This window comes from Oryzias latipes, chromosome 16 (assembly GCF_053564925.1).
Source record: "Oryzias latipes strain Hd-rR chromosome 16, Olatipes_Hd-rR_3.1".
NCBI classification, from domain to species: Eukaryota; Metazoa; Chordata; class Actinopteri; order Beloniformes; family Adrianichthyidae; genus Oryzias; species Oryzias latipes.
The window spans coordinates 34,732,729-34,759,055 of record NC_136252.1 but is presented as its reverse complement, the minus strand read 5'-3'; the positions used below and the strand labels follow the sequence as shown (position 1 = coordinate 34,759,055).

Below are 26,327 nucleotides of genomic sequence, written 5' to 3'. Positions count from 1 at the left end.
CATATGTGGACTTTTTCTTTTTGTTATTTTGAAATGTTAATAAAACAGTGAAACCGGAAGAGGACCTGCATCCGGATTGTTGAGGCGCACCACAGGTCACGGATGCTGACCTGAAACAGGTCCATGCTTAGAAACAGGGATCCATCTGTCAGATAAGTCCTCAGCCGGGTTTAAGGGTGGCGCTTTGCGTACAGACGCCCCACCCCGGCTGGTAGACAGGACTTTGGCGACTTTGCTTTATGAAAAGCAGCTGTGAGGAAACGGCTGGTTCGAGTCCGGAGTCAACAGTCAGAGAGGCCGCTCTAAATCCAGATTCAGTCCTGTCAGATTCACCCCTGAACTTTTTGAATCTGTTTTGTTTCTAACGGAAAACTCCCAGACTGAACTCTCAAGAGATTTCAATAAAAGTGGTACTTCAAGACTTTTAGTTTGTAAAAGCTCAAGATAAATTCATGCACTGGAAAAAATGTTCTTCTAGAAAGAAACTAGAAAACTTTGTTCTTAGTAGGTTGGGTTGTTCTGCCTTAGAGACTACATTAGGCCTGAAATGATCTATAAACACTAAATTTGATGTGTTGTCTTTGTTATGAGAGCAAAATACATTTTAAGCTAACTTTGTCTTGACAAATGTGTGTTTTATGAGTCAAATGAGACTTTCCAGTTTTCTTTAAATCAAGCAAATAGTAAAAACTTAATTTCATTAGATATGTTTTCTGGAGACTCAAGATATTCGGGTTTTATTGTATTTAAATAAATTGTTACAGGAAAGTTACTAGTTAGTTAGTTTTGTCTTGAATTGAGCGTACACTAAACTTAAAGCCGTGTTTTGTGGTTTTGCTGTAGTTCGTGGAGTTTTTGTGCTGCTGTTCTGACCGGGACCGACCCATTTTCCTCCCCGGGTCGGGATGCAGCAGACGTGGATGTCGGGGGTTTGATCCAAAGCAGAAGTTCTGAATGTTTTTGAAACATACTTCATCTCAAAAACTTTTTTTTTTTTTAATCAAAGCCGAACTTTTCTGGTGTTTCAGGTGCAGCAGGTCATGACTTAAATGTTGCAGCTTCCTTTCGGGACGGCGCTGGACGTGTTTGGCACGCCAGGCCCGCTCCGGACTCCATCGTCCCTCAGAACAATGCTCGCAGGAAGCGGCTAATGGAGACAACAAGCATCTCCGCCAGCATCCACACAGTTCTTTTTTAAAGAGGTCAAACCTGACAAACAGAGGGGGGCGGGGCAAATTAACCCTTGACACCTCCCAACCTCTGCATGGTGTCCCACTTTCCCCCCGTGTGACCTCCTGCCAGCTCCGCCCACGAACCATCAGGATCTCAAAGAACGCCGAGAGGCCAGCGGAGGTCAGGTCCAAAGTGAAGCGCCGTCTTTCCGTCCTCGGCCGCTTTAACGCCACACGTTTATTGTGCTTTGCGTTTTGGAGGGTGATGGCGTGTATGTGGTCAGGAGCGCGTTTGCAGTCTAGGACCCAGCCTCCCTCTCACGTTACACCCTATTTATAACATCCCCTCAGCCGGCTCCCCTCGTTCTGCAGTTCCTCCGAACCTCCTCGTGCTTCCAGGCTGGAGCTCCAGCCCCCTGCTCCTCCTGACATCTGAGAGGCTCAGCTGCAGCCCGTCCCGGGATAACTGTTTACCCTGTGAAGCCTGGCAAGCGGCCGCACGCTCCGGATTACCGCAGGACGCCACATTTCAGAGCTTTGACTGCAGGAGAAGTTTGGGGAGAGTACGGGGAAAAGGAGCAGCATCTGGGATTTACGTTTGTTTTTCCTCTGGCTGGTTGAGCTCCTTCACGTCCAACCCCCCTCTGTCTCCTCTGGTGGGGCGCCATGGATCACGCTCTGTTCAGCTGCCTGCGGAGCCCCCACGCCCCGCCGCAGGCCCTCCATTCCGCCTTCACCCAGTCTCCCCTGACTCTGCACGGACGCTCGGACCACATCTCCTACCCCGACCTGGCCTCCTCGTCTTCCTCCTCCTCCACCTCCTCACCTTCGCCGTGCGTCATCTCCAGCTACCCGGCCGACGACGGCCTATTTCACGGGCAGCACCCCCACCACCCCCACCGTGGCCACCTGACCCCCCAGCAGCAGCATCACCCCCCGCCTCAGCACCACACCTCGTGGCACGTCCCGCCGATGCCGTCGCCTGGCGGCGGCGCGCGCCACGGCCTCTGCCACCCGCATTCACACGCACCCCACGACAGCGGGCCCGCGCCCTCTGACCTGGGCCATCCGGGTGCGCCCAGTTTGTGCGCCAGCACCCCCAGTTTGGGTGGCGGCAGCACCCCCTCGGGGGCCTCCTGTGCGCCGGCGGACTTTGGCAGGCAGACTCTGTCGCCCGCCGAGGCGGAGAAGAGGAACGGCAAGAGGAAGAGTGACAGTTCAGGTAAGACGAGACTGTTCCGGCAAAAGCCTCCGTCCTGGAAAAATAAGCCTCTGAGTGGAAAAACCTGGAGCCGAATTCTCCGCAGGTCCGTCTGCTAAACACGTTCTGCTCAAATAAACAGGCAGAGCCAAGAGCCACATCTGCACTCGTCACCTCCAAAGGGCCGTCAGCTGACGCGGCGCCCGGCTGCAAGCGTGAAGCAGACGGCCACATGATAACAATGAGGGCTCATCTGACTGCCGGCGTGATCGAAAACCCCATCCCAGGAATGACTTCCTGTCACGGACCGTAAACAGGAAACGCCCCCAAAAAAACCTGAAAACAACTGAAGGAGAGATTTCAAAATAATGAACTGAGGTTTGGGATAAATTTAAGAGATGACTAAATATTAGATATTAAATAAATAAAAATTATATTTTCAAAAAGTTCACTCTGAATTATTTCAGGCTAAAAATCATTTTTAATTAAAACATTAAAAAAAATTTGTTTTTTTTAACTAAAAACTACTTCAGACTAATTTCTTCTTTGCAACTCAAAATGAGTATATAAGATAATTAGGATAAAATATAAAGATTACTTTGTGATCAACCAAAAAATAAACAAGAGAAATGTTTAACTCCTGAATTTGTGGGTCAGAGCTTCGTCTCTTTGGGCTCAGAGAACCTCTGTGGGGATCAGCTGAGCGGTTCCGCTGTAGTCGCAGACAGAACCGGAGCGGATTCATGTCAGGGTGTTTAGGGATGTTTTTTCCGCTGGTCTTCGTGGTCCTGAAGCTTTGCAGACGACACGTTTCTTTGATTCTTTCAACCTTCATTGGTCACTACAAAGGTTCTGATTTTCTGTGAGCATCCAGACTGAAACCACTGGACATTTCATCCAGAAGAGTATAATCAAAGCTTTTCACTGTGCCTGCTGTCAAAGAGGCTTTTTAAAGACAAATCCATGGATCTCCTGTAACCACTTTATTTTTTATTGACACCGTAAATGTTTGTGACTGAGATCTTTGTTCCTGAATGTAGTAGAAGTTAACTCACAACTGTTGACAGCAGTGGAAGTAATCTGGTTTCTATCCTATACCATCATTTATTCTGCAGGAAGTCCAGATGAAAGTCAGAAGGAGCCGGCATGACAGTTTTTTTGTGTTTAGTCTTCAATCGCTTTGAGTGTTGCGATCCCGTTTATGGGTCGGCCTTCCTGATCCCTTTTCCAGTTCTACGGGCTCTGAATCCCACCGCCGCGCTTCTCCCCACGCCGATGGTCAGAGCGGGCTGCTGACTCAGGCAGCTGTCTAAATATCAGAACCCTTCGCACGAGACCCTGCTCACATCGGGTTTCACCGTCCGGGCCAGAAACCGGAGTGAAACCTGAATTTAGATGCAGCAGAACCTGAGAAGTCCCTTCACGTTGAACCCATTTCACCCGTTTGTTGGTGTTTCCTGCCGTGAAGCGGCGGCGTGAGCGGATGAGTCGGTGGTATTTAGTTTCAGGGAAACTGCCCCTCTTTCCCCCTTTTTTTGGGGGGGGGGGCTCGGGCCTCGCAGAGGGAGGGCAGCTCAGCCAAGTTTATGGAGCTGTCAAGGGAGTGGTGGCGCTTTTAAAAAGTTACCAGATTTTTTTGTGGAACAATAAAAGGTGCTTGAAGTCTTACTTTGCGGAGGCATCGTCGTAAAAGAGCAGCAGGAAAGTGTCCGATGCCTGAAAAAACAAGTCTGAGAAGAAAAGCCGTTTGTCCTGGAAAAAGCAGGAGAAAAGCTCGGAGTCGTGTGTGAAGAGCTTCCCTCACGTCCCCAAACGGCATGCCCCGTCTGGGTTTCCTATGTTTTTCTCAAATTATTCCGGCTTTTTTTGTGGCAAGATGAAAGTTGGAGCAGGGACCTAATTGCTGTGGTGTAGCGGCTGCGCCATAAAAACCTTCTGCTGGTTGTAACTCCAGCCCTGCTCGGCGGCTGCGTTACGCTCCGGATTTTCCTTATTTTTTTTTTTTTTTGGTCTTTTGAGGTGGTGTCTGAGGGAATCGGGGAGAGCAGAAGTTTCAGAGATGGAGTCAAGGTCAAAGGTCACCAGAATGCCAGCGGCAGGCCGGGAAGTCACGTGTCTAGTGTCGGAACATCTCAGGAGGAGGACTGCATCTCAGAGACAGCAGAGAAGCTGCAGGTCCGACGGCAGGAGTAACGCACAGAACCGGACCGCAGATGAATTAGCCGGCAGTTGCTGCTGCCATCCACCACCGTCTGCACTTGAAGCTCATCCAGCAGACAAACCGCAGCTCACAACTGGAAGGTTCTGGAAGCCAAACGTGTTTTCTTTGGAAAGTTGTGGGAAATATCCACAACACAAAGCGTTTCTGCAGAGCTGGAGGGACCGCGACTCTCCAGCCTGAGTTGTGCACTTTTGTTGTTTGAAACGATTCCGCCTCCTGAAGGAGGATTTTCCTGACAACCAGTGAGTTTAATGAAATGAAAGCTGCAGATTCTTCAAATCAAATCCCTGTTGGGAGTGAGGGCCCGCCTGCAGCCGGGGGCCTCGCCGCAGGCCGCCGCCGCATGTGCTGCTGTCGCCCAGCCGCTGAAAGAATTCGGAAACACTGACAGGCCGCTCTCCCCGGTGCTTTTAGTTTGCCCCACTGTCCTGCACCTGCCCCCCAGCTCTGTAAATCTGCTCCCATACCAACTCGACCCTTTTCTGCTTTCAGAGTCCCAGGACGGGAACTACAAGTCTGACGGCAGCGGCAAACCCAGGAAGGAGCGGACGGCCTTCACCAAGGAGCAGATCCGCGAGCTGGAGGCCGAGTTCGCCCACCACAACTACCTAACCAGACTAAGGCGCTACGAGATCGCCGTCAACCTGGACCTGACTGAGAGACAAGTAAGTCGCAGCTTGGTCCCCCCGGGTTTCCCTCCATTAGCACATTAATGCCGTGTTGTGAAAACAGAGCTGGCCTCAGGACGACGACTGGCTCTCTGTAGCTCCGTCTGGGGGCTCCAGATGTGGCCACGGGACGGGGGCTCTCATGTTCCAGATGTTCCCTCGGGCGGAGGGAAGTTCTGTGGAGCTCGCACTTCCCAACACCAGAGCAGCAGACAATCGCTTCAGGGAAGGAAGCGGCCCACTACCTGTTGTTGTCGGGAAACCTTCTGCAGGAAAGGCAGAGGAAAATCCACTGCTCCCCAAAATATCACTTGAGCTTTTTTATGCTGCTTTTCAAATCCCAACCACTTTTGTGTTTTTATCCGATTTACTCTTAAAACATCCACAAAGAAAATGTCCCAAAATGGACTTAATTTGTGTTCTTAGATGTTTCTAACCTTTTTCTTCTCCTCTTTGTTGGCAGCAAACAAACATCAGAGACATTTTTCCTCCAAAGTAGATCCTTGAATCAAATTCTTCTATCGTTCCCAAAACTGCAGTTAACAGTCAAAACAAGCAGGTTGTGATGATTTTATCGGCATTTGTTTCCTGGAAACGGATCCAAGTCGACGCCGTTCTGACGGGTCTGTTATTTATGAATCTTTAGCTTCATTCATCAGAAACGCTTTAAGGATTATTTGAAGAATGAAGGTAAATTTGAGCTTTATATGATTTGAGATCATTTACACTTTTTAAAATTTCTCTTCTGGGTGAAATAACCCAGTGATTTTACTGAAAAATGTTGAATATTTTTATAAAATAAATTCAACTTAATGTTTTAAATATTTGATATTTTCACTCAGACCAGACGTCCGTCTTCTAAACCCAAACAAACAACATTAAACGACAATGAGCTTTATTTCTATGTGTAGAGTAGTCGGATTACTTACAAACATATTTAAGTACAAAACATTTAACCAACTTTATTAACACCTAGTAGTCTAGAATCTGTTTTAGATTTTATTTCTACTTTACAATTTGCTCTAATAGTAATCTTTAAAACTGTTTTTTTTTATCGATCTACAGTTTTTTAAAATATATTTTTGATTATATTAAACAATATTTCTTCAATTAACCTAATAATGGCCAAATAACAATTTTCAAATGTTACATTTCTCTCTTTTTTTTAACTGCAAAAATGACTCAATTAAGATCAAACCCCTTTTGTGTAAATCTAAAGACAAAACAGTCAAAAAATGAGGAAAATGTCTAAATAAAACAGATGAAGTTTCACAAAACTGTGTCCAATGTTCCAAAGAGGATCAGTATTTTGTGTCATAACTTTTGGTCTGTTTGTTTTCAACCACAACTTTACAAACTAAAAACATCCTGAAGCGTCACATAAAATTTTGAATGAAAGCTGCACTCAATGGGGGGGGGTCAAAGTCATTCCTGCATCAATGTAAAGTGACAAAGGGATCAGAAAACTCAGCAGTGAGTTCAGAGACACATCCAAAGAAATCCTTTAACACTGCAGACTCCTGCTAAACTCTTCTTCATGACATGTAAAAATGTAAAGAAACATATATGTATATATATATAGCAAACTTAATGTTCATAAAGAGCCACAGAGTTTGAGCTGAAACAGGTTTGATATTCTCCCTCAGAGTGAACTGGAACACTTTTGGTTCACATTTCTGAGGAAAACCTGCCGCCTCGTTTTTGAAAAGAGTGGAGAAATGTTCAGACCGCCTTAAAGAGATTCAGATGTTCGTTTGAAAAAAAGGCCCACAGGTGTGCTTTCAAAGTAACGCAGCTCCTCGGCCTGAAAGCACCTGTAAACCACGGCTTGAAACATGTCAAACGCTCCATAAAGCCTCTGAGTGCAGCTCCGCCTTTTGGTTTCAATTACAGACGTGCACATGGCCACCAAGAGCACCGTCTGCCACCTTAAATCTACTCACAGACTCCAATCAATCTCTCTGCGGCCTCAGCGTGTGCGTAAAGGGCCGGCGGCTCCGGCGGCGCACACGTGTGACCTCGGTTTGTCAGCAAAAATATACAGCAGGCTATTGTGAGGTAAATATTGCCCACATCACGTCTGGCAGCGGTGGAGGATGTGTGAGCAGCAGAAGAAACGGCAGGGGGGCAGAAACCTCTCCTGTTCAGGGTTTAAACTGGTTCAAAGGGAAACGCTGGTTTATGTCTCTGAAGCATTTATGTCTGAGGAACAGTGAAGGTTTAGGAGGTCAAATCTGCATAAATGGTCTGAAATCCAGAATCATTTAGAAATGTATTTAAAAACATCAGAATGGGATTTTTTTTTCATCTGCTCCTGATTCAAAATGAACTAGGAGCTGCTTTTCCAGAAGAAAATGCAGGGTTGAAGGTTGTATTGCTGAATGAAAATGAAACTTAAAGGAGAATAATTGGCACACACAAAAAAAGAAATGATCAAAGTGGACCATAAATAAAGTGAAAACAGCACAATAACAAAAAAGATATGTTTGTGAAAAATACCAGCGAGTTTCTGCACCAAGGATTCCCCATTTATTTAAATGGAGGCAGAAATCCTGGAATATCTAGAAAAGTTCACGGATTTGAAGGACCAAAAGTCAGAGCTGGAAAAAGCTGAAAGAGCTGAACATTTGAATAGTTGAATGGTTGAAATAGATGAACCATTGTTGAAGGAGTTAAGCTGCAAAAAAATGGTGGAAGATCCTCGAATAACCCTTGTGCTATCCTAGGCACTTTAACATTGGGAGTGGGGTCATCTGGACCCCACAAGACAATGCGGCGAACAAGCTACCAGCTGTCATGCCGGGTCTAGATGACCCCACTCCCAGCGTTAACGTGCCTCTAAGCCACGTCAACGTAGGGAGTTGGGTCATTTAGACCCACTAGACAGTGCTCTGAACCTTTTTTCTTCAATGATTTGTGATCTTCACTGGTGTCCATGGATTACATGATATCTTTCCACCTTTATCCACCTTTGTCATGGTAGGGAGAACACCTCAATGGAAGGGGGGGGGGGTCATCTGGACCCCATAGGATAGCACAAGGGTTAAAGAAAGAAAAACAGGAAATGCTTTATAGCATTCAATCCATAAATACTCAAATGCAATTTTAATCTTAATTTTCTTTGCATGTGTCCTTCATCTTCACAAAACTGCCACAATTATGTTAGAAACACCATTTTCATGGGCTTGTGTCTTTATGGACCTCAGGAGTTTAAACTGAAGCTTTTATTTCTTTAGATTCTGTTTTTTAGACCGTTTGCATTTTCCTTTTGAAGCCTCAGTTTAAGGTGGTGGTGGTGGTGGTGGTGGGGGGGGTCAAACAGAAACCTGTTTGGGTTGAAAATCAGCTCCAGAACATTTCACTTCATGGGTCTCAGAATGACACCCTCCCAAAATAACGCCCCCCCCCCCCTATTAGAGGGTCTCTGCTGCCACTTGAGACGGACTAACCGCTCGATCATCAGTCCGAGGCGTTACTGAATCTGTTGAGTCGACATGCATGGGGGGTCAGGTTCCAGATGTGGCAGCACCTTTCCAAACGTGTCTCTGCTTGTTTGACCCCCCCACAGGTGAAGGTGTGGTTCCAGAACCGGAGGATGAAGTGGAAGAGGGTGAAGGGCGGCCAGCAGGGGGCGGCAGCGCGCGAGAAGGAACTGGTGAACGTGAAAAAGGGGACCCTGCTGCCGTCGGAGTTCTCTGGCATCGCGGCGCTGCACCACTCCACGGACTCCTTAGCCAACGAGGACAGTCAGGACAGCGACCAGAGCTCCGAACACGCCCACTTATGATGCACTCACCCCACCCCAACCAGGAGAGGACCCTCCTCACCAGGGCTGCTGTTTGCTGCCATCGTCGCACAGCGATGCTAAACAAGTGTACAGTCGAGAACATTGACAAAAGAAAAAAGCTTGTCGTAAATACTAACGTGTCAAATGCATTATGGGTAATCCTGTTAACATTCCATGCTGTGTTTGGAGAAGCAGCTTTGATTTGCACTGTTGACCCACAGTCTGCAGCTCCGATGGCTTTCTGCTGTACAAAGGGTCAAATATTAGCGGGATAGACGGAATCGAACCCGCCCCTTCAATGGTAGCGATCTGTACATATTTCTCAGCCTTACGTTGGTGATTCGATGCCTTCCTGTTTGGTTCCTGCATCAATAAACGGCGACAGCTCTTCGGCTGACACCTTTCTGCCCCCTGAAAGCTGGACTCTCTTCGGTCCTACAGAGCCGCTGCAGACCGAGGGGACCGGCTCTCGGTGGGAAACACCTGCAGATCCAGGTCGTAAAGGCGTCCCGCTCAGCCTGGTGCTGAAGTGGAAGGGGACCGGGGGGAGCCAACAAAGGATTCATTTACAACAGCCGGTAAAAAAAATCCTCTGGCGGTTTGACCTTCCTCTGCCGTGCGATGGGCTCTGTGCACGTATTGCTTCTGCGTCGGACGGCAGGTTTGGATGGTGTTTACATGAAAATGTCATTGTTCCCCAGATGTCTGTCAAAATCTGGCTCCTCGGGTGGACTTATCAGTGTCAAGGACATATTTGTTGCTGCAGTGTTTCCGTCAGCCACTGTGACAGAACCAAACGTGTCTAGACTCCAACAACAGACAGCAACGCTGCATCTTGTAGCAGCTGTAACTTATTAAATACCGTCTTGAAAAGCTCAGCATCTCTGTAAAGGCACACATTATGTACTTAACTGTGTTTCGGTTGCATGGCTCCGTTGGTGTAGGACTGGCACGTGGCGAACCAGGGTCCGATTCCCAGCGTGGGTCCTTCGCGGCACTGCCTTACTATGTAGCCACAATGGGGTCCGGGTCTTGGTCTCCCTGTGCCGGTCCACAGACCAGATAAAATACAGGGTTGTATCAGGAAGGTCATCCGGCGTAGAACCGTCTGCCATACCACCTGTGGCGACCCCCCCCCCCCCCCCCCCCCGACATGCTGAAAGGCGAACAACAATGTACCTAATTACTGCGATTCTCACACCTAGACTGTTTTCTGCTCATCTTTGCCATTAGCGCTTAGCATTAGCACAGTGTGCTAATGCTAAGCGCTAATGATTTGTGTTTCTGTATAATGAAACATTATAGCTAACCTTGTATTAAACCTGATGACATCATCAGAGTGGTCTTAATTTACCTGGAGATACGGTTCCGTGCACAGAGCCCATTTGTGCATTTTTAATTGGTCGAGGCGGCTCCTCAGTCCTCACTGCTCCCCCAGAGGTGAGGAAAACAACTGCAACCCACTGCAATACAGCCACTACACAGTCATTCCTTAACCCTTGTGCTATCCTATGGGGTCAAGATGACCATTGACGTGTTCTCCCCACCATGACAAATGTGGATAAAGGTGGAAAGATTTCATGTAATCCATGGACACCAGTGAAGATCACAAATCATTGAAGAAAAAGGTTCAGAGCACTGTCTAGTGGGTCTAGATGACCCAACTCCCAATGTTAAAGTGCCTAGGATAGAACAAGGGTTAAACCTGAGCATAGAAGACCCGTATCGTTTGCAGAAGCTTTCCAGAAACAACTGGAAAGGTTTTGTTTCTTCAAAGGTCACCGTGTCAGAGCACGCCGTCCGTTGGCATAAAAGCTAAGAGCACGAGTTTGATTCTGAATAATAGCTTTTAACTTTGGCCTGGAAATTTCTTTTTACTCATATAATTGAGTGACAAATAATTTTTTTCTGTAGAAAACCCAAACTTAAATTTCTTGATATTTTTGATTGAGAAAGTTAAAGAAAAATTTATTAAAATTGTTTGACTTTTAGAAATGGCGGCTCCGCCAAAATAAAGCGTAATTTTAGCTTTAATGTGAGTAAAGTATTTGGTTCTTCGGTTATACTTTTAACTTGAAGTTGGTCTCACAAATAGGGTTGAAAATCCCTCTTCAGAGACGAGATGTTCGGTTACCCATAAGTCACTTTGAAGGTTGGATCTAAATGAAAATTGTGTTTGGTAACTTTTTAACCGACCATAATGAAAACAACAGATGTGATGCACACTGGAGGGTCACATGACCTTGCGTGTGAATCTACAGTTGTCAGGCTCATCTTTAGGCTGAATGTAACTTTGCGTGTCGGACGCTCCCCCCGTGGCATCAGCAGGGAGCCCACAAAGAAACAGATTGAATCTTGAACCCGACGAGGTCGAGTCGGGCCTTTAAGCTGCACAGAGGGGAAATTCCCCACATGTAACAGCAGGACAGTACAGACAGTACACTGGCAAAACACACACTCTACGGTGTAACCCTTGTGCTATCTTATGGGGTCCAAATGACCCGATCCTTACTTTGACGTGTTCTCCCTACCATGACAAAGGTGGATAAAGGTGAAGAGGATTTCATGTAATCCATGGACACCAGTGAAGATCACAAATCATTGAAGAAAAAAGGTTCAGAGCACTGTCTAGTGGGTCTAGATGACCCAACTCCCAATGTTAAAGTGCCTAGGATAGCACAAGGGTTACACATCATTGTGGAGGGAGATGACATTCTGGAAATATTGATGTAAAGTTCACAGAAGTCGGTAAAAGACGCCCAATTCCAAGAATCTGAAACCTGAATGACTTAATATGAGAGCGACAGGTAAATGTTTAAAGGACGCAAGGTGTGAACAACCAGAAAACCTACAACCAACGGAAACATGTGAAACATCCAAGTCAAACATTTAACCGTATACTGTATTTGTAGATTTGCCTGAAAGTTTGAGAACTTTAAATGGTTTAACAGCGTAACTTGAGAGATTAGTCACAAGAAAAGTCTATCTTATCCGATTTTAGGGGGGGAGGGGGGTCAGTTATAAACTAAAAATGTAAATCCTATAACTGAGAATATTTAAACGACATACATTAAAATGTTTTTCAGAGTGATCATAGTTATAAAGGATCCAAATTGAACTTTTTCTGCCGTGTTCCTGCATATAATGCCCTAAAGGTCTGCATTCATTCATTATGAAGGAAAGTATTGAAGACTTTGAACTTCACACATAGGATCCTTAAAGAATTAACAAACTACAACATGAGGCTAAAGGTCAGGTTAACAGTATTCCCTGTGTCGTCAAGTTAGATAAGCAAAAATAGAGCGACTCTTGAGTTTAGCCATTAAATTTAGGCCTGAAGCCAAAAGACAGTTAGTTAGGAGGCCAGAGGAGACAGCTGTTTGACATTTGCACTTGGATTACGACACCAACCGGGCCTTCCAGGTAAAAAAAAACAGAAGCTTGAGGGCAAAGATTGGGTCTTATGTAACTGCAGATATTCCAGGCAATCTAATGAAATAAAAAAAAATAGGAAACTGAAAAATAAGTGCACTGAGCAATGTAAAATGTCTGCAGCAGTGTAAAAATGCATGCAAAAAATCACAAAACCACAGCAAAATTGCAATATTTTAGATATTTACAATCCAGCACAACATGCAGAACATTCGTCAAATGTACACAATGATCTAGAATGCAGCTGAAAACACCTTCAAGGGATTTAAAAAAGTAGTTCTGTATTTATTTGCAATATTTTATTTTTACTAAAGTGCACTAAAGTTAAAAATTCGGCACAAAAACTGTCATAAGTTTATCATCTTTGCTTAAAGTTGAGTATGGTCTTTTCAAGGTTATTTATCCAGTAAAAATCTTTACCAATCAATTTTTTGCATTACAGTTCATTTTTACTGCCCCTGTTTAAGTAAAAAAAAACATTATGTGGGAGTTTTTTTATTACACGAAATGCATCAAAACTGAGGCCAAACATGTGAAAATAACCCAGCTTTTTATCAGCCTTCACTTATGAAGATACAAACAAACCACAAGATCTCGCGAGATAAAACGGGACCTTGGCGCCGTGGTCAAAGGTAAACTGTCGTCCTGAAGCTCAGGAATGGTTGAAGTAAATGTTCGCAGTGTGGAGCCCATGTGGACGCTTTCAGTCGAGACCAATTGGCTTTTCTGCTCGTCACGAGTTTGCTCATCTGCTGAGTCACGCTCCGCCTCGCAGCTGACCTACTTTCCCGACAAAATAAAACTCCGGGACTTTGAAAAGTTGGCAGAACACTCGGCTCGCCCGCTCCACTTCCCGCCACCACAGGAGAGCCCACAACACCTGCGCAGGTCGAGCGGCGGACACCGAGGTGCTGACTGCAGACATGGGGTCCCGTTCGGTGTCTGTTGGCCTCCGAGCCATGTTTTCAATGCTAACACCAAACGAGTCGTCGTTTGAGAGAGTGGAAGAAGTCCCGCCGTACGTGCAACAGGTGCGAGCCTCCTTTCATTAACGTCTATTGGTACGCTCCGTGAGGTATGGAAAGCCGTTTGTGCCAAAAAAAAAATACAAAACAGACATGAAGAATAACCTTTCCTGCAAAAACAAATTATGGCATATTATACATTAAACACTGCTATAAACAGTTTAAAAAGTTAAATATAAGCTACTTAAAGTAAAAGTCAGATATTAATTGTAAAATATTATTTAACAAGTCTGCTAAAATGACATGTATTGCTGTCGAATCCTTAGCAAGTCTGCTAATAATATTGAAGTGTAGTAATAAGAACACAAAAGGGAGAAATAAGTTAAATTCATCCTGATGGTCAGAAAACAGAACTATTAAACAGATGTTAATAAATGAGTGTATTCTTAATTGGTAAAGCAATTTTCTTAGCTCATAAATAGGGGAATAAATAAAAACAAAAACATAATTGGAACAGAGTCAAATGCTTGAAAAACAACTTCTGATATCAAGAAGAATAGAAAGTTGAAGAGTTTGCAAATATGAATGGTTCACAATAGAATGTGAAGACTTTCAAAGCACCCCCCCCCCCCCCCCAAAAAAAAAAAAATTGAATAAAATATAAAATGTAGTTTGGCTTCCAAAACAACTTTTACTTTAGCAAAATACATTTCCAAAATAAATTATTTATATTTATGTGCTTTGCCCAATACGTAGAGCTATATGGGTGTTTTATACCAAAATGGTTTTGATATCATCTGGAAGAACATGCTGAACATGTGTTTGTAAATACATTCATGTTTTTTAGGAATTGTGGAAATCAGTTTGTACATATGTTGAACTAAATGTATGTGTTTCTTACATAAACTTTAAACAATTTTGCATTTCAGAAATACCGTTTTGTGTCAGTGATGCACACAATAACACATTTGTTTATTAGTTCTTGGTTCTTCCAATGCTGCATTTTCTTAAAGAACAAATTAAATGACTTGATTGACCCGATAGAAGCAAAAGCAGTTTTTCTCAGTGTGAAAAACTTGATAACAGTTTATATTGACCGTAGATGAGTTGAACCCGAGCAGGGAAATGTCTGCCATCTCTTTGCTTATGTATCCGAGTAAAGTCCCGACTTTAAATCTGGAAATTCAGAATTCTCCTGACTGTTGTGGATGAGGTTTTTCTGGATCAAAGCGGTCTAAAGCTCTCACTTAGTGTCAACTGATAAATCCTTTCATTTTCAGTTAAAGCGTCTGCGGTGGAGGCAGTGGAAGCTAATTGATACACCGTATCCATGAAGTTTTGCTTTTTAGAGTTTTTTTTTGTGCTTATCCCTTATTAAATAATTCATGCATTTTTTTTCACTTTTTCCGCTCTTTGAACTGCCGGGACTCCATTTAAGCAACATCATTTCAACAGATTCTGACGCGAAGAAAAGCAGCTCTGCGCCGTTATGCCACTCTTTCGGTTAGTGTACATTCATTACGTAACCGCTTCCCCACTGCAAAGTGCTGTTTGTCAGCACCAAGCTGCTCTCCTCCTCTTCAGATCATTTTAGAATGACGTAAATTGCGTAAACGATTAATATGGCAATGGAAAGTAGCTAAACAGAAGCTAAAGCTGGAGTGTTAAAAGGGTAAACGACCTGAGGCCCCCCGTTGGGCCCTCTGGAGCTTTCACTCTCTGGCCCCCTATGCCTCCCTGCTCTCTGGCATGGGGGGGGGGCATGTGGTGGTTTAAATTTAAACGACTTTCTTCCAAAATGAACATGATGATGAGTAATCATGACTCTCTCATATCAAAGTAACCATTTATTCTTTTTGGTAGTTTTTGAGACAGGTTTCTTTTTTTTTTTCTTGGAATCCCTTTTTTGTGGAGCTTGCACTTTGTAGACGGTCCCTTGGCTGCGGTCTCACTTCCGCTTCTCTTTTGGCAGCACAGACAGCTCATTCGCTTTAAGAGCGAGAAAAAAATGCCATCTTTTTTCCTTTGACATGAATTTGTAGGTCGCTGTTTGCATTAAGACACTTTTAAACATTTCTATGAAGAGTTCTTGATCCTGGAAGTCTGAATCTGTGAATATCTTGTTAACTGTGTCGTACTCTGCCGCCCTTTACGATAGTAAAACATCGCCATGCAGTCATGCAATGCAGACCTGTAGAAGAGGATTTATATGTAATAACGGGGTGTTGAGATATACTGCTGATCATAATAATGAGAATAAAACAAATATCCGAACCCTGATTGCGATGAAAATTTCAACGGGGTCTGAAACGGCGGGATGGGCTGGATTTCTGATCACATGGTCGGAGGGGGCTGCAGAAAAACGTTTGTTTCATTGGCATGAATGATGGTGACGAGCTTTAGGTTTAGGGAAAACTCTGATGTGACGCTGATGGTGCAGTCCACCTGCTGATTGAACGTACTTCAGTTTAAATCACTGCTCATAGAAGCCCCCCCCCCCCTAACAGCTGTCCCTTTCCAGTGTCTCAATTACATTTTATTACAGCAGATGTCTGCAGCAGGTTTACCCACACGTGTTTGTTATGAGCTTTTATGGCACTTGGGGAGAGAAAACCAGTTGCCCCCCCAGCAGGCGTCCATGTCATCCAGCAGCAGTCGCCACCAAGTCAATTAGTTTTTGCCGCCGGCTGGTTGGCGGTGAAAGTTTGGGCGTGCCTGAGTGGCTTAGTGACTCTGCTGTGTTTACAGTTTGTTGGTAGTTCTGCGCTGCTGCCGTTCTCCAACCCACTTGTGTTTCTTTTTGGAAAAACCAGAACTTTTGAACCTGTCAGGAACCGTTCGGGACTTCTGGGTTTTTCCCCGGATCTCTCATCCATCGATTAAAAACAGAGTTTTTTTTTCCTCAGACGGCAGTGATAAAAGTGAGCTGTCGGCCTACACTTTCAGCCAACATCAGTCATCTGTGACCTTATAAAGAAGAAGCTGCTTGGGAAAACATCTGCGCTGCAAATGTCATGCTCCATGTGTGGCTGAGTTCTGGGATAAATAAAATGCTGTTTTGGAGCACCGGCGCATTGGAAGGCTTTAGCTTCAGCAGACGAAGGCTCAGAAATCAGAACGAGGCGTCTGAGTGAACGTGAGGGACGACCACAGGTCAGGGGTCCCCAAACAACGGCCCGCGGGCCGCACCCGGCCCGCCCACCCATTTGACCCGGCCCCCTGAACGATACCAGAGGGGGGTCTAAGGGCAGGGATGCCAGTTTAGCTTAGTCAGTTTGTTAGTTAATTTTAGTATTTTCCAATTGAACTCTTTGTATTCATGATCCTTTTGAGTTCATGTTTCACTTCGAAGCCCATCGAGACGACTGTTGTTGTGATTTTGGGCTATACAAATAAAATTGAATAAAATTGAATTGAATTGAATTGAGAGACCCTTTTTTTTCTGCATTATTACGGGGGAGGAGTCAGACCTGAAACTGGATGGTATTGTGTACTTAGGCTACGTTTACACTGCAGGGCTTAGTGCTCGATTCCGATTTTCTTTGAAAAAATCCGATTCTTTTTTTTTTTTTTACAACGCCGTTCACATTTCCAATTAAATGTGAACTTTTATGATCTCCTGTGTGACCGTGAAATGACCCAGAAGTGACCTGCATGCGCAGAAGAGTACCCACTGGTGAACGACGTCACTGTTGTTTGTGGAAGTAGCTAACGTTAACAATGGATGTCAACAACAGTGTTGTCAACAGCGGAGCTCTTTTTGCATTATTACATTTATTTTCTCAAAGGAGCAGCACAATTACAATCTTCTCATTTTAAGAAGGCATTGAAGCCAGGGTCGTCTGGACCCACTGTTGTGGAATGGGGATGTTTATGTGCTGCAGCCGCGAGCGCGTGTGTGTAAGAGAGAGAAGATGGGGGGGGGGGGGGGGGGGGGGGCAGTGGGAGTGTGCATATTGTGTGTTACGGAGGAAGGAGTACGATAATAAAAGAAGGTTTACCCCAGAATAAATGCTATTGACTCTTTATTAACCCGCTCTGGAGAATCTGAGGGTCCGAACTGGGAAGTGAATCCCAGAGGAGGATCCGCCTTCGGTCCCCCGCGCTTCTGACCACGGTGGGAAAGGGGAAAAAAGTAATAGTGGGAAAGGTTCAACACCACGCTCGGACATTTAGCTGGAAATATTTTCAAAAACCGCCCGGTTGCGATCAGAGCCCTGGAGTTTGGCCTGAATAGAGCTGTCACCCCAAATATGAATCCAATCTGTGACCTCACTTCCCTTCCACTGACTGGTCTCAGCAGCATCGTCCACCATGGTTGATGTTTATGTTCTAGTTCCCGCCTATTTCAACGCAGAATGATGACTTTTGTAGCGTATCGATGACGTACGGGTCGGATTCATGTGGCCTGGCCGTTTAGACGGAGGTCGCATTTGAAAAGATCGGATACGTATCGGATTCAGGACCACATACCCAAGTGGCCTGGCCTGGGAACAGATCAGATCTGTGTCGTCCAGACTGTCATGAAAAGATCAGATACAGGTCGCACAGGGGCAAAAAAATCGGAATTGGGTCGTGTCAGCCTGCGGCGTGAACGTAGCCTTAGCCTACATGGGAACAGATCAGATCTGTGTCGTCCAGACTGTCATGAAAAGATCAGATACAGGTCGCACAGGGGCAAAAAAATCGGAATTGGGTCGTGTCAGCCTGCGGCGTGAACGTAGCCTTAGCCTACATTGTTTCGGGTCGTTAGGAGTCCTTTGTCCTCAGGTGGGGTTGGGGAGCCAGTGACTCCCTCCCCAACCTGGTCATCTCGTTCAGCTGCTAACCACCTAGGTGGAACTGGTTCGGTTCGTTTGGGTTTCAGAACACTGCTGTAGATGCAGTTTCAGGTCTGACTCCTCCTTCATAGACAAAGCTAATTTGAATTGAAATGTGAGCCAAGCTAAAATGTTGCTACTGCAACCTCACTTTGCCCCTGTCACAGAAACGTGAACGTGTCCCGCCCCGCCATCAGAATGGAAAAGTGACAAAAAGGTTAGGTAAGGGAAACATTGATCCAGCATGCAGGTATTGATCAGAGAGAAAACAGTGGCGTCTATAGGTCAGCCTCCTGAAAACCTCCAAACCTGGATTATAAGGAAAGAAGACAAAAGCCTAACCCAACCCTAACCCTAACCCTAACCCAGAGACTGTGAGTCATTCAAGAGATTCTGCTCTACAACTGAAGTTGAACATCTACCTAAGAGTGTGCATGGACAACAGAAGCTTTATTTCTGTGAACAACCCACAGAGAGTTATGTGGTTATTTAAAGGCTCTTATTATATATATTTTTTGGTGAAGAACCCAGAGAGGATTATTTGATATCAGATTGGGTTTTTAATATTCGTTTATGTGTGGCTTTTAGTTTACATTTCGGCCTCCCTGCGATCGTCACACTTTTTCTGTTTCAAACTGACCCTGGCCCCCCATCACAGAATGGAAACGTCATGTGGCCCTCACTGGGAAAAGCTTGGGGACTCCTGCCATAGGTGCTCGGGCCCCGTTCAATAACTTTGTTCCCAGCTGTGGCGCCGGGGCTGCAGAGAGGAGGAAGAAAAGGAGGGAAAGTTTCAGCCTCACAACCCCCCCCCCCCCCCCCCCCCCCTCTCCCTCTGCGGGTTTGGAGGAGGCCTCCAGATGTTGGACGGTTGCGTGTGATGGCGGGTCTTTGGAGCCGCTAACGCCTCTGCTTGCACACACACCTGTACATTCATTCACAGGGGGATATGCGCTTGCATGCATGCATGCACCCCCCCCCCCCCATCCACTCCCACCACCTGGACATGTGCTCCTCTGCGGTCTCAGCTGGCGGGGGCCGGGCGTCCCACGCCGTTCTTTGGTTAAGAGAACCGGCGGTGCTGCCACGCTGCCTAAAGTCGCAGTTGTGACCCCTTTGGCTGACCCCCCTCCCTCACTAATTAGTTCCATGTTTGACAGACCCGTTAAGAGGTTATTAGGCATTTCCAGAACGCTCAGGAGTAAAGGCCCGTCAGTGACCGCTGGCGTTTCGCCCCCATTCGCTTTGTCAGAACTGGTTAGCAGAAGAAATCTGTCAGTTTTTCAGTCGTTCCTGCAAAAGCTCAACGTTTGAACACGTATTATGTACCTTTAAAGTCCCACTCCCATCATCTTTTCATCTATTTTCAAGGCGTTCCCAGGGGTCTTTTCATTATGAGGATGCCATTTCTTAGAAATTCACTTCTAAGTTGTGGGCAGGACTGTCGTAGCTACCCACCGTCCAGTTCTGATCCGGATTCCAGCTCAGACGAGGAAAACAAAAACGTTCATGGATCTGTCTGTCTGTCAGTGGACGCATCAGAATGAAGCAGAGCAGGGAGACGTACTTTCAACGTCGATCTTTTTCAAACTGCCTTTGTGCAGTTTTTCATCTGCTCCTGGTTCACAACAATTTGAATAAAGAAATACTCAGAAATTCAATCTTAAGCGTAATTTTCTTCATAAATGTTGGACAAGAACGTGTTAAAAAACCCAAAACACCATTTTCATTGACCTTTTCTACACTAGTTGCTGTAATAAGTGTTTGGTTTCCGAAATCAGAAAAGTAATCTTTGGGATCCTCCTTAAACTGAACCTGCTGACGTGGCACAAACCCAAGTTTACGTTTCTGAATCTGACAGGAAACGTTTCCATACATTTGTTTGCCTCTTGAGTTTTGCTCAAATAAACAATATGCTTTTCCTGGCGATCATTTACTGGACGCCGTCGTCTTCAGTTGATGTGTTCAAAGATGTGAAATGAGAGAAAATGAAGAAAAGCAACTTTTGAACTTTTACAGAGGACAAAAAGTAAATAATCTTTACAATATTTGTCTTTGTAGACTTGTTTTATGAATAAGAATTGGAATAATCCTTGGTGAGCTGCTCTGATCTGAGGAACCGAAAGGGAGTGGCGTCCTCAGGTGGAGCGATCTGGAATCTAATGCTGTCTCACGGGAATCGAACCGTGTTCTGCTTTCAAATACAGACGAACACAGACCCCCAACATTCAGCCTCCGGAGGCAGGGAGCGCTTTTCCGGTCACACCGATGTCCCGTTTCACATCCACTAATGTCGCTTCCTGAAGCAGACATGCTTGAGTAAACGTGCCCGATGGATCATCTTTGCCGGAATAATGAAATAATCCGGAAAAACCACGAGTCCTTCCAAAGAAATGGGAACAAACGTAAAATGGGATCTGAACAGCTGTGATAAAGAAAGTCCTTCGGTTCAGTCTGATGTTTGTTTTTGGTGTCATCAGAGACGGGCGGCGGCTGTGGATCAAATCTCAAACGCCCGATAGCCGTAGTCGAACCCTTGCTGTGAAAAGCAGCTTTGTGCTCAAATACAGCACTTCACGGTAGTAAAGTGCTCCCATTTCACTGTAGGCGCGTGTGATGTGTTTAGTGACAATAAAGGCATTCTATTCTATTCTATTCTAAAATGTTTCAAAAATAACTGAAACTTCATGTTCCTGAAAGACCCGAACGCGCCCGTCCTCCCTGACCTGAACGTGACCCGGTCGGGCCCCCAACTCTTGACGAATGTGCAGAAACGAGGCGGGTCGGTGTCTTCTTCCTTTCTCTGTGAGGCAGCTGACCTCGACATCGTCGGCACACCTCACTACTCAGGTGCTGACAGCGCCTTTAAGCCCTTCAGACGGGAGACCTGAACCTTCCTGAAGGTCACAGGAGGGACCCCTGGTTTCATCACGGTGACGGATTAGGTCAGGCTTGCACACCGGCTCCAGTGTCTGTGGTTCATCCGGTCTGGAGAGCAAAGCCAGAAGGCTTTGAAGGCATTCCGCCTTCAATTTTGAACCTGGAAGTCTGAGGTGATGGATTCAGTTTGTTATTGAGTTCCAATTTGAAATATGCATGACGACTTAGGATGCTTAAGTTCAGAGTTTGTCTATTTTTAAATGACACTAACAACAACAAAAGAATAGAAAGTGATTTTTGTGAAGCCTTACAATAAAAGACCCAGACTTGTCTGCAAATTTGTAACCAAATAAATTTAAATCGATCACTTTATTAATACAATTGATTAAAAAACAATAAGCAAAATATTGTAAAAGGATAAAAAAAAATTGATTTACAACATTTGTTTTTGCTAAAACAAAAAATGTTCAACCATCTGTTTATGGCAATTAAAACATGTCACTAAAAGAAGGTCTAAAATGCATCATGTGCAGTTTAAAGTCATGTTATTAAATTGTGTGTATTTCTCATGGCTACGAATAAATGATACCAATCTGTTCCAAAGAACTATCAGGACAAAAGTCGCTCATTAGCCTGAAAGATAGATAGATAGATAGATAGATAGATATTTAAAGTCATTTTTTGTCATGAAATAAATGTGAAACCCAAAGTTGCCAGATTTGGTCTGAAATTCCCTTAATGTTGACTTAAGTGTGGGGTTGCCATTTCTTCCAAATACAAACTCTAGAAGGTTTCCTGATGAATCTGAAAAGCTGCTAGTCTCACGCCTGTTCTCATTTAGGCAGCTTTCCGTTTCCAGGTAAAGCGCCCCGGTTGCCCTTGTCGCTGTGCGCTGAGGTCATTTCCGTCCGCGCTGTTCAAGCAAACATTTGTGTTTTCCAATCTGCCAAATCTCTGGCCTGGTATGCCGACGCAAACGTCAAGGACCACTAAACATGAAAGTCCTGCAAACCCTCAGCTCATCTGCCAAAGCAAACGTGCAACAAGCCCGGCGAGGAGGAGGAGGAGGCGCTGCAGCGCGGGCATGACACTGTCACGGTTTTTTGTGTCTGCAGGCCACGCCTTTCTTTGTGGGGCTGATGGTGCTGGAGCTGGCGGTGGGCCTTCTGAAGACGGGGCGCTCTGTGGTCACCATCAGTGACGGAGTCACCTCCATAGCAGCTGGAATGGTTTCCAGACTCCCACTGTGAGTCAGGACTCTGCATGCTTTCACTCTCCTGGAGGCAGAAAACATTTAGCTAACCAAAAACTGCAGCAATTCTGCCGTTTCAGCGACAAACCTCCAGTTTCTGGAAGAAAGACACTGAAATCAATGTTTTTATGTGCATCAGGTAGTTTGTTCCTATGTGACTCGGTTACCTTTAGCTAATCTTTATGAACATCTGGTGTTTTAACAGCCCTGTTTGTGTTTATGAGCCTCAAATGACAGCAGTGAAGAACTTACCTGTGTGACACACCTGTCATGTACCACACATCCAGCAGAGACTCCTGTGATTCAGAACATTACAGAAATGATGAGATAGATGATATAAAGATCACTTCAGACACAAACTTTGGATCTTAAATTGAAAAATGTGCAAAAACTGCCTGAAACTTGGTGAAAAACGACGTTTCCCCCTTTATTAAAGTAGATTATCTTGATTTCTGGATCTAGATCTGAGAGCTGTCAGGTCTGGGAAATCCAGAAATCTCCCGTTTCATGAAGTGAAGAAGCTGGCTGGATTTCAAGGAAATTTAAAAACAGACCAGGAACAAAGTATTTGACGTGTTTCCATCTGAGAGGATCACAAAGACGTTCCTGCAGTTCTTAGACTCCAGAGAACCTCATAGAGATCTACCTCTCACACATGGAGAACAAACATCTGGGACTGTGACATACGAGTCCACTACCAGGAGTCATCCAGGACGCCGTCAGAGGAGCAGGTTATGGATGAGAAGGTCCGACCTCACTGGACTCAGTTCAGGCCAGAAAGAAACCTTTGGACAAACGTGAAGCCATGGAGAGTTCCAGGAGAAAGACGCTCCTGAGAAGCTAGAACATCTGGATGATCCACTAAACGTCTGGACTGATGTTCTGAAGAGCAAAAAGGAGAGTAAAGCACGGCGGAAGTGCTTTTAGCAAAGGGAGCTCAGTCTTCCATCAGATCCTGACATCGCTCTCTAAATGACAAAAATGATCTAAACACAGTAAATCCAAATGGATCAGAGGAGAAACATGGCGGTTAGGAGTCAGAACCGGGACGTGAATCTGATGTAGATGGTCTTTGATGGCTTCTGATGAAAAGGATGCTACGTCACTGCCAAATCCTTATTGGTCAAAGTTCAAACTGGTTTTTAATTGCTGTGCATTCTGAAAAAGGACTTGGAAGCCCGATACTCATATACATGCACTTAAAAGTGGGTGGAGCCTGCTGGCCCCCACATCAGTGGCGGTTTTTGATATGGGCGATGTGGGCGGTCGCCCAGGGCGGCACTTAATGGGGGGCGGCATTTGCCGTGCCTGAGGCGTTGCACCTAATGTGCTACATACTATATTCAAAGAGGAAGCTTGGAGCTTTTAATTTGAAATTGCTTCAGCAGCCGACACTTAATGCTTTTAGTTTGACACATCAGACTGTTAAGAATGTCTTCCTCCTATTTCCTCTTCACACTTATGGTGCAAAAAAAAAAAAAAAAAAAAAAAAAAAAAAAAAGAATACCTCAGAGTGAAACAACGTAAAACAGGCACATGAAAAGGAATTAGGCAGAACAAACATCCGTGCTCAACCCAATTTCGAAAAAAGCAGGCAATGGAGATTATTTCCCACAATTCTTTGCTCCGACACAGCAGACCCGATGCGCACGTGACCACCGCCCTCTGCTGCAAGACGCTTGCGGCCACACCTCTTTGCGGTAGTCTTTGGAACATAAGTCAAAAAACTCGAGAGGGGAGCGCAACTCGCCGGTGGCTGGCTGAATCACACTAACAGGTGATTGGGAGTCTTTTTCTATCTGACAATCAACTCTGAGCCGCAGCTGCGCCTCCCGTCATAGAGACGGAGCCGCGTGTGTGAGAGGGAAGGGGAGGGGGGGGGGGGGGGTGGTGGGCGCAGACCATTTTATTAGGATTGAGTTTTTTTGGAGGATTTCTACTGTTGGTGTTGCACAAATTTAGGGAAATGCCAAATATTTTTGGAGTAATCCCACAGATGAGTTCTAAGATTTAGTCTTAAATGTTTTATAAGACCTAAACATATTAATCACAATAAGTTTTTTTTAGATCTAATCCCTCTGATACGTTTCACAAAGACACACACAGGACGTCACACATTAAGAAATTATTGCTAAAAATGAAGCAGGAGTCCAGCTCTAAAAAAAATGCTCTAAAAAATGATGAAAGAGCAAAAAAATGGAATTATTTGATATGTAATTTCTTATTAATATTTCCAGGCTTTCTTTGCTTTTTGTCCTGCAGCATGTTCATATTTGTATAATTTTGACAGAATATATTTATATGGAGAACAAAATATTACAACTTATTTAAGGTTTAACTTGTGTTCCTGTTTTTATTCATATTTATGTTCAAAAAGTTCAGTTTAAAAGGTTTAAAAGTTTAGCTTTAGTGTGTTCAGTAAACATTTATCTTCTTCGGCCCAAAAGCGTGTTTTTAACTTAGGCCCCTGTGTGACTGAGTTTGACCCCCCTGTAATACAAGTCTAGAAAATTAATGCATTTTTTGAGTAAAATGGCTAAATAGAAGATAGGGAACACAGCAGGATGTTGTCAAATTTTGTATGTGTGTGTGTGTGGGGGGGGGGGGGGGGGGCGCTGGTGGGGTTACTCGCCCAGGGAGTAAGTTAGTGTAGAACCGCCACTGCCCCACATCCAATGTTCAAAACGTTTGAAAGATTTCTTGTAGCCTGCTTTCAAATGCTAGGGGTGTGGCCTTCAAACAAGTTCACTCCTGATTGGCCAGAGTGGTTGGGTTGTTAAAATCACTGATCAATTTTCAATCCATAAAAGTAGAGATTGATCTTTTTTATTGTTCCTCTTGCAGTGACCTAACACATAACAGCAGTAAAGCGAAAGTCCGCTAGCTTGATGCTAATGTATAATGGAATTTTTCATAGGACGGCTAATGCTAACACTTGGTAGACCTAAACACACATGGCTAACTAAATGTACAGCTTTATATCCTCACAGGCAGGAATTCTCCAAACTCTTTTACGGACTTTTATTTTTAAAGTAGCTATTTGTGTCTAAAGCAAAGTTTTTTACTCTAATCTTCTGGAATAAAGTGTGATGTTGTAGCTTGAGCGCCACCTAGTGGCCAAACTGAAACGCCTCCTAGAGAGGCAGAACGAAATGATCTGTACATTTTTGTTGGAGCTTCTGGTTACATAACACTGTATGGAAATAACAATCTCACTGGTTTATTTCACTAATAATTTTTACAATACGTGACCGGTATCAGAGTAATATGAATGTCTTCAGCACATAAATAGGTTATTGTTGTATTTCTATACAAATATGTCTAAATGCTCGTAAAAACAATCGAATTGACACGATCAAAAGAATTAAAAAAAATCGTGAAATTAATCGTTTCTGGAAATCATTGGTAATAAACCCCGCCCTGCTTACTGACCATGTTTGGCTCCAACATGGCAGCCTCTGTATCGTGAAAATATGGCGATAAAATTGACTTTTTTCGGCTGGAGCCGGAAATAAAGCCTTTCCTATGGGTGAAGTCACACTCACTCGGTCCAGTCCTCACATACAGTCGCTGGTCAGAACACAAGTTGGTCTGGAGACCAACGAGACTGAGGGTCTGTGAATGCATCAAATGTCGGTGCAGCCTGCTTCATTGCTAAGGGATCATGTTGAAAGGTTGTTGCACCCTGTGAGCTGAACCCTGGTTGTGTTCTTCAGGCTGCTGCTGAGAGGCTGCGAGCTGTCCGCCTACATGTACGTCTGGGAGCATTTCCGCCTGCTGGAGCTGCCCTGGGACTCTGCCTGGACCTGGTGGTTCACCCTCATCGGGGTCGACTTTGGCTACTACTGGGTCCACCGCTTTGCTCATGGTACGGACGCTCCTAAGTTACTGCATGAAGACCAGAAACGTTCAAACCCTAAACACTCTTA

General features: G+C 44.8%; 2 protein-coding genes and 1 long non-coding RNA gene across 3 annotated transcripts in view; 2 read left to right on the top strand and 1 right to left on the bottom strand.

Moving 5' to 3' along the window:
* Nucleotides 1-24,276, bottom strand: part of LOC144984626 (uncharacterized) — a 160,625-nt gene extending 136,349 nt beyond the window's left edge. The window contains exon 1 of the long non-coding RNA XR_013648437.1: nucleotides 23,867-24,276. This is a non-coding gene — a long non-coding RNA (uncharacterized LOC144984626). The remainder of the gene's footprint in view (nucleotides 1-23,866) is intronic.
* Nucleotides 597-9,466, top strand: meox2a (mesenchyme homeobox 2a). The gene is made up of 3 exons (XM_023964334.2): nucleotides 597-2,394; nucleotides 5,087-5,259; nucleotides 8,831-9,466. The coding sequence occupies exons 1-3, from the start codon at nucleotides 1,839-1,841 to the stop codon at nucleotides 9,047-9,049; spliced, it is 948 nt and encodes a 315-aa protein (XP_023820102.1). The 5' UTR covers nucleotides 597-1,838; the 3' UTR covers nucleotides 9,050-9,466.
* Nucleotides 13,041-26,327, top strand: part of agmo (alkylglycerol monooxygenase) — a 62,943-nt gene continuing 49,656 nt past the window's right edge. The window contains exons 1-3 of the mRNA XM_004078408.5: nucleotides 13,041-13,512; nucleotides 22,262-22,392; nucleotides 26,115-26,266. Coding sequence (XP_004078456.1) covers nucleotides 13,405-13,512; nucleotides 22,262-22,392; nucleotides 26,115-26,266 — 391 coding nt within the window. The 5' untranslated portion in view covers nucleotides 13,041-13,404. The remainder of the gene's footprint in view (nucleotides 13,513-22,261; nucleotides 22,393-26,114; nucleotides 26,267-26,327) is intronic.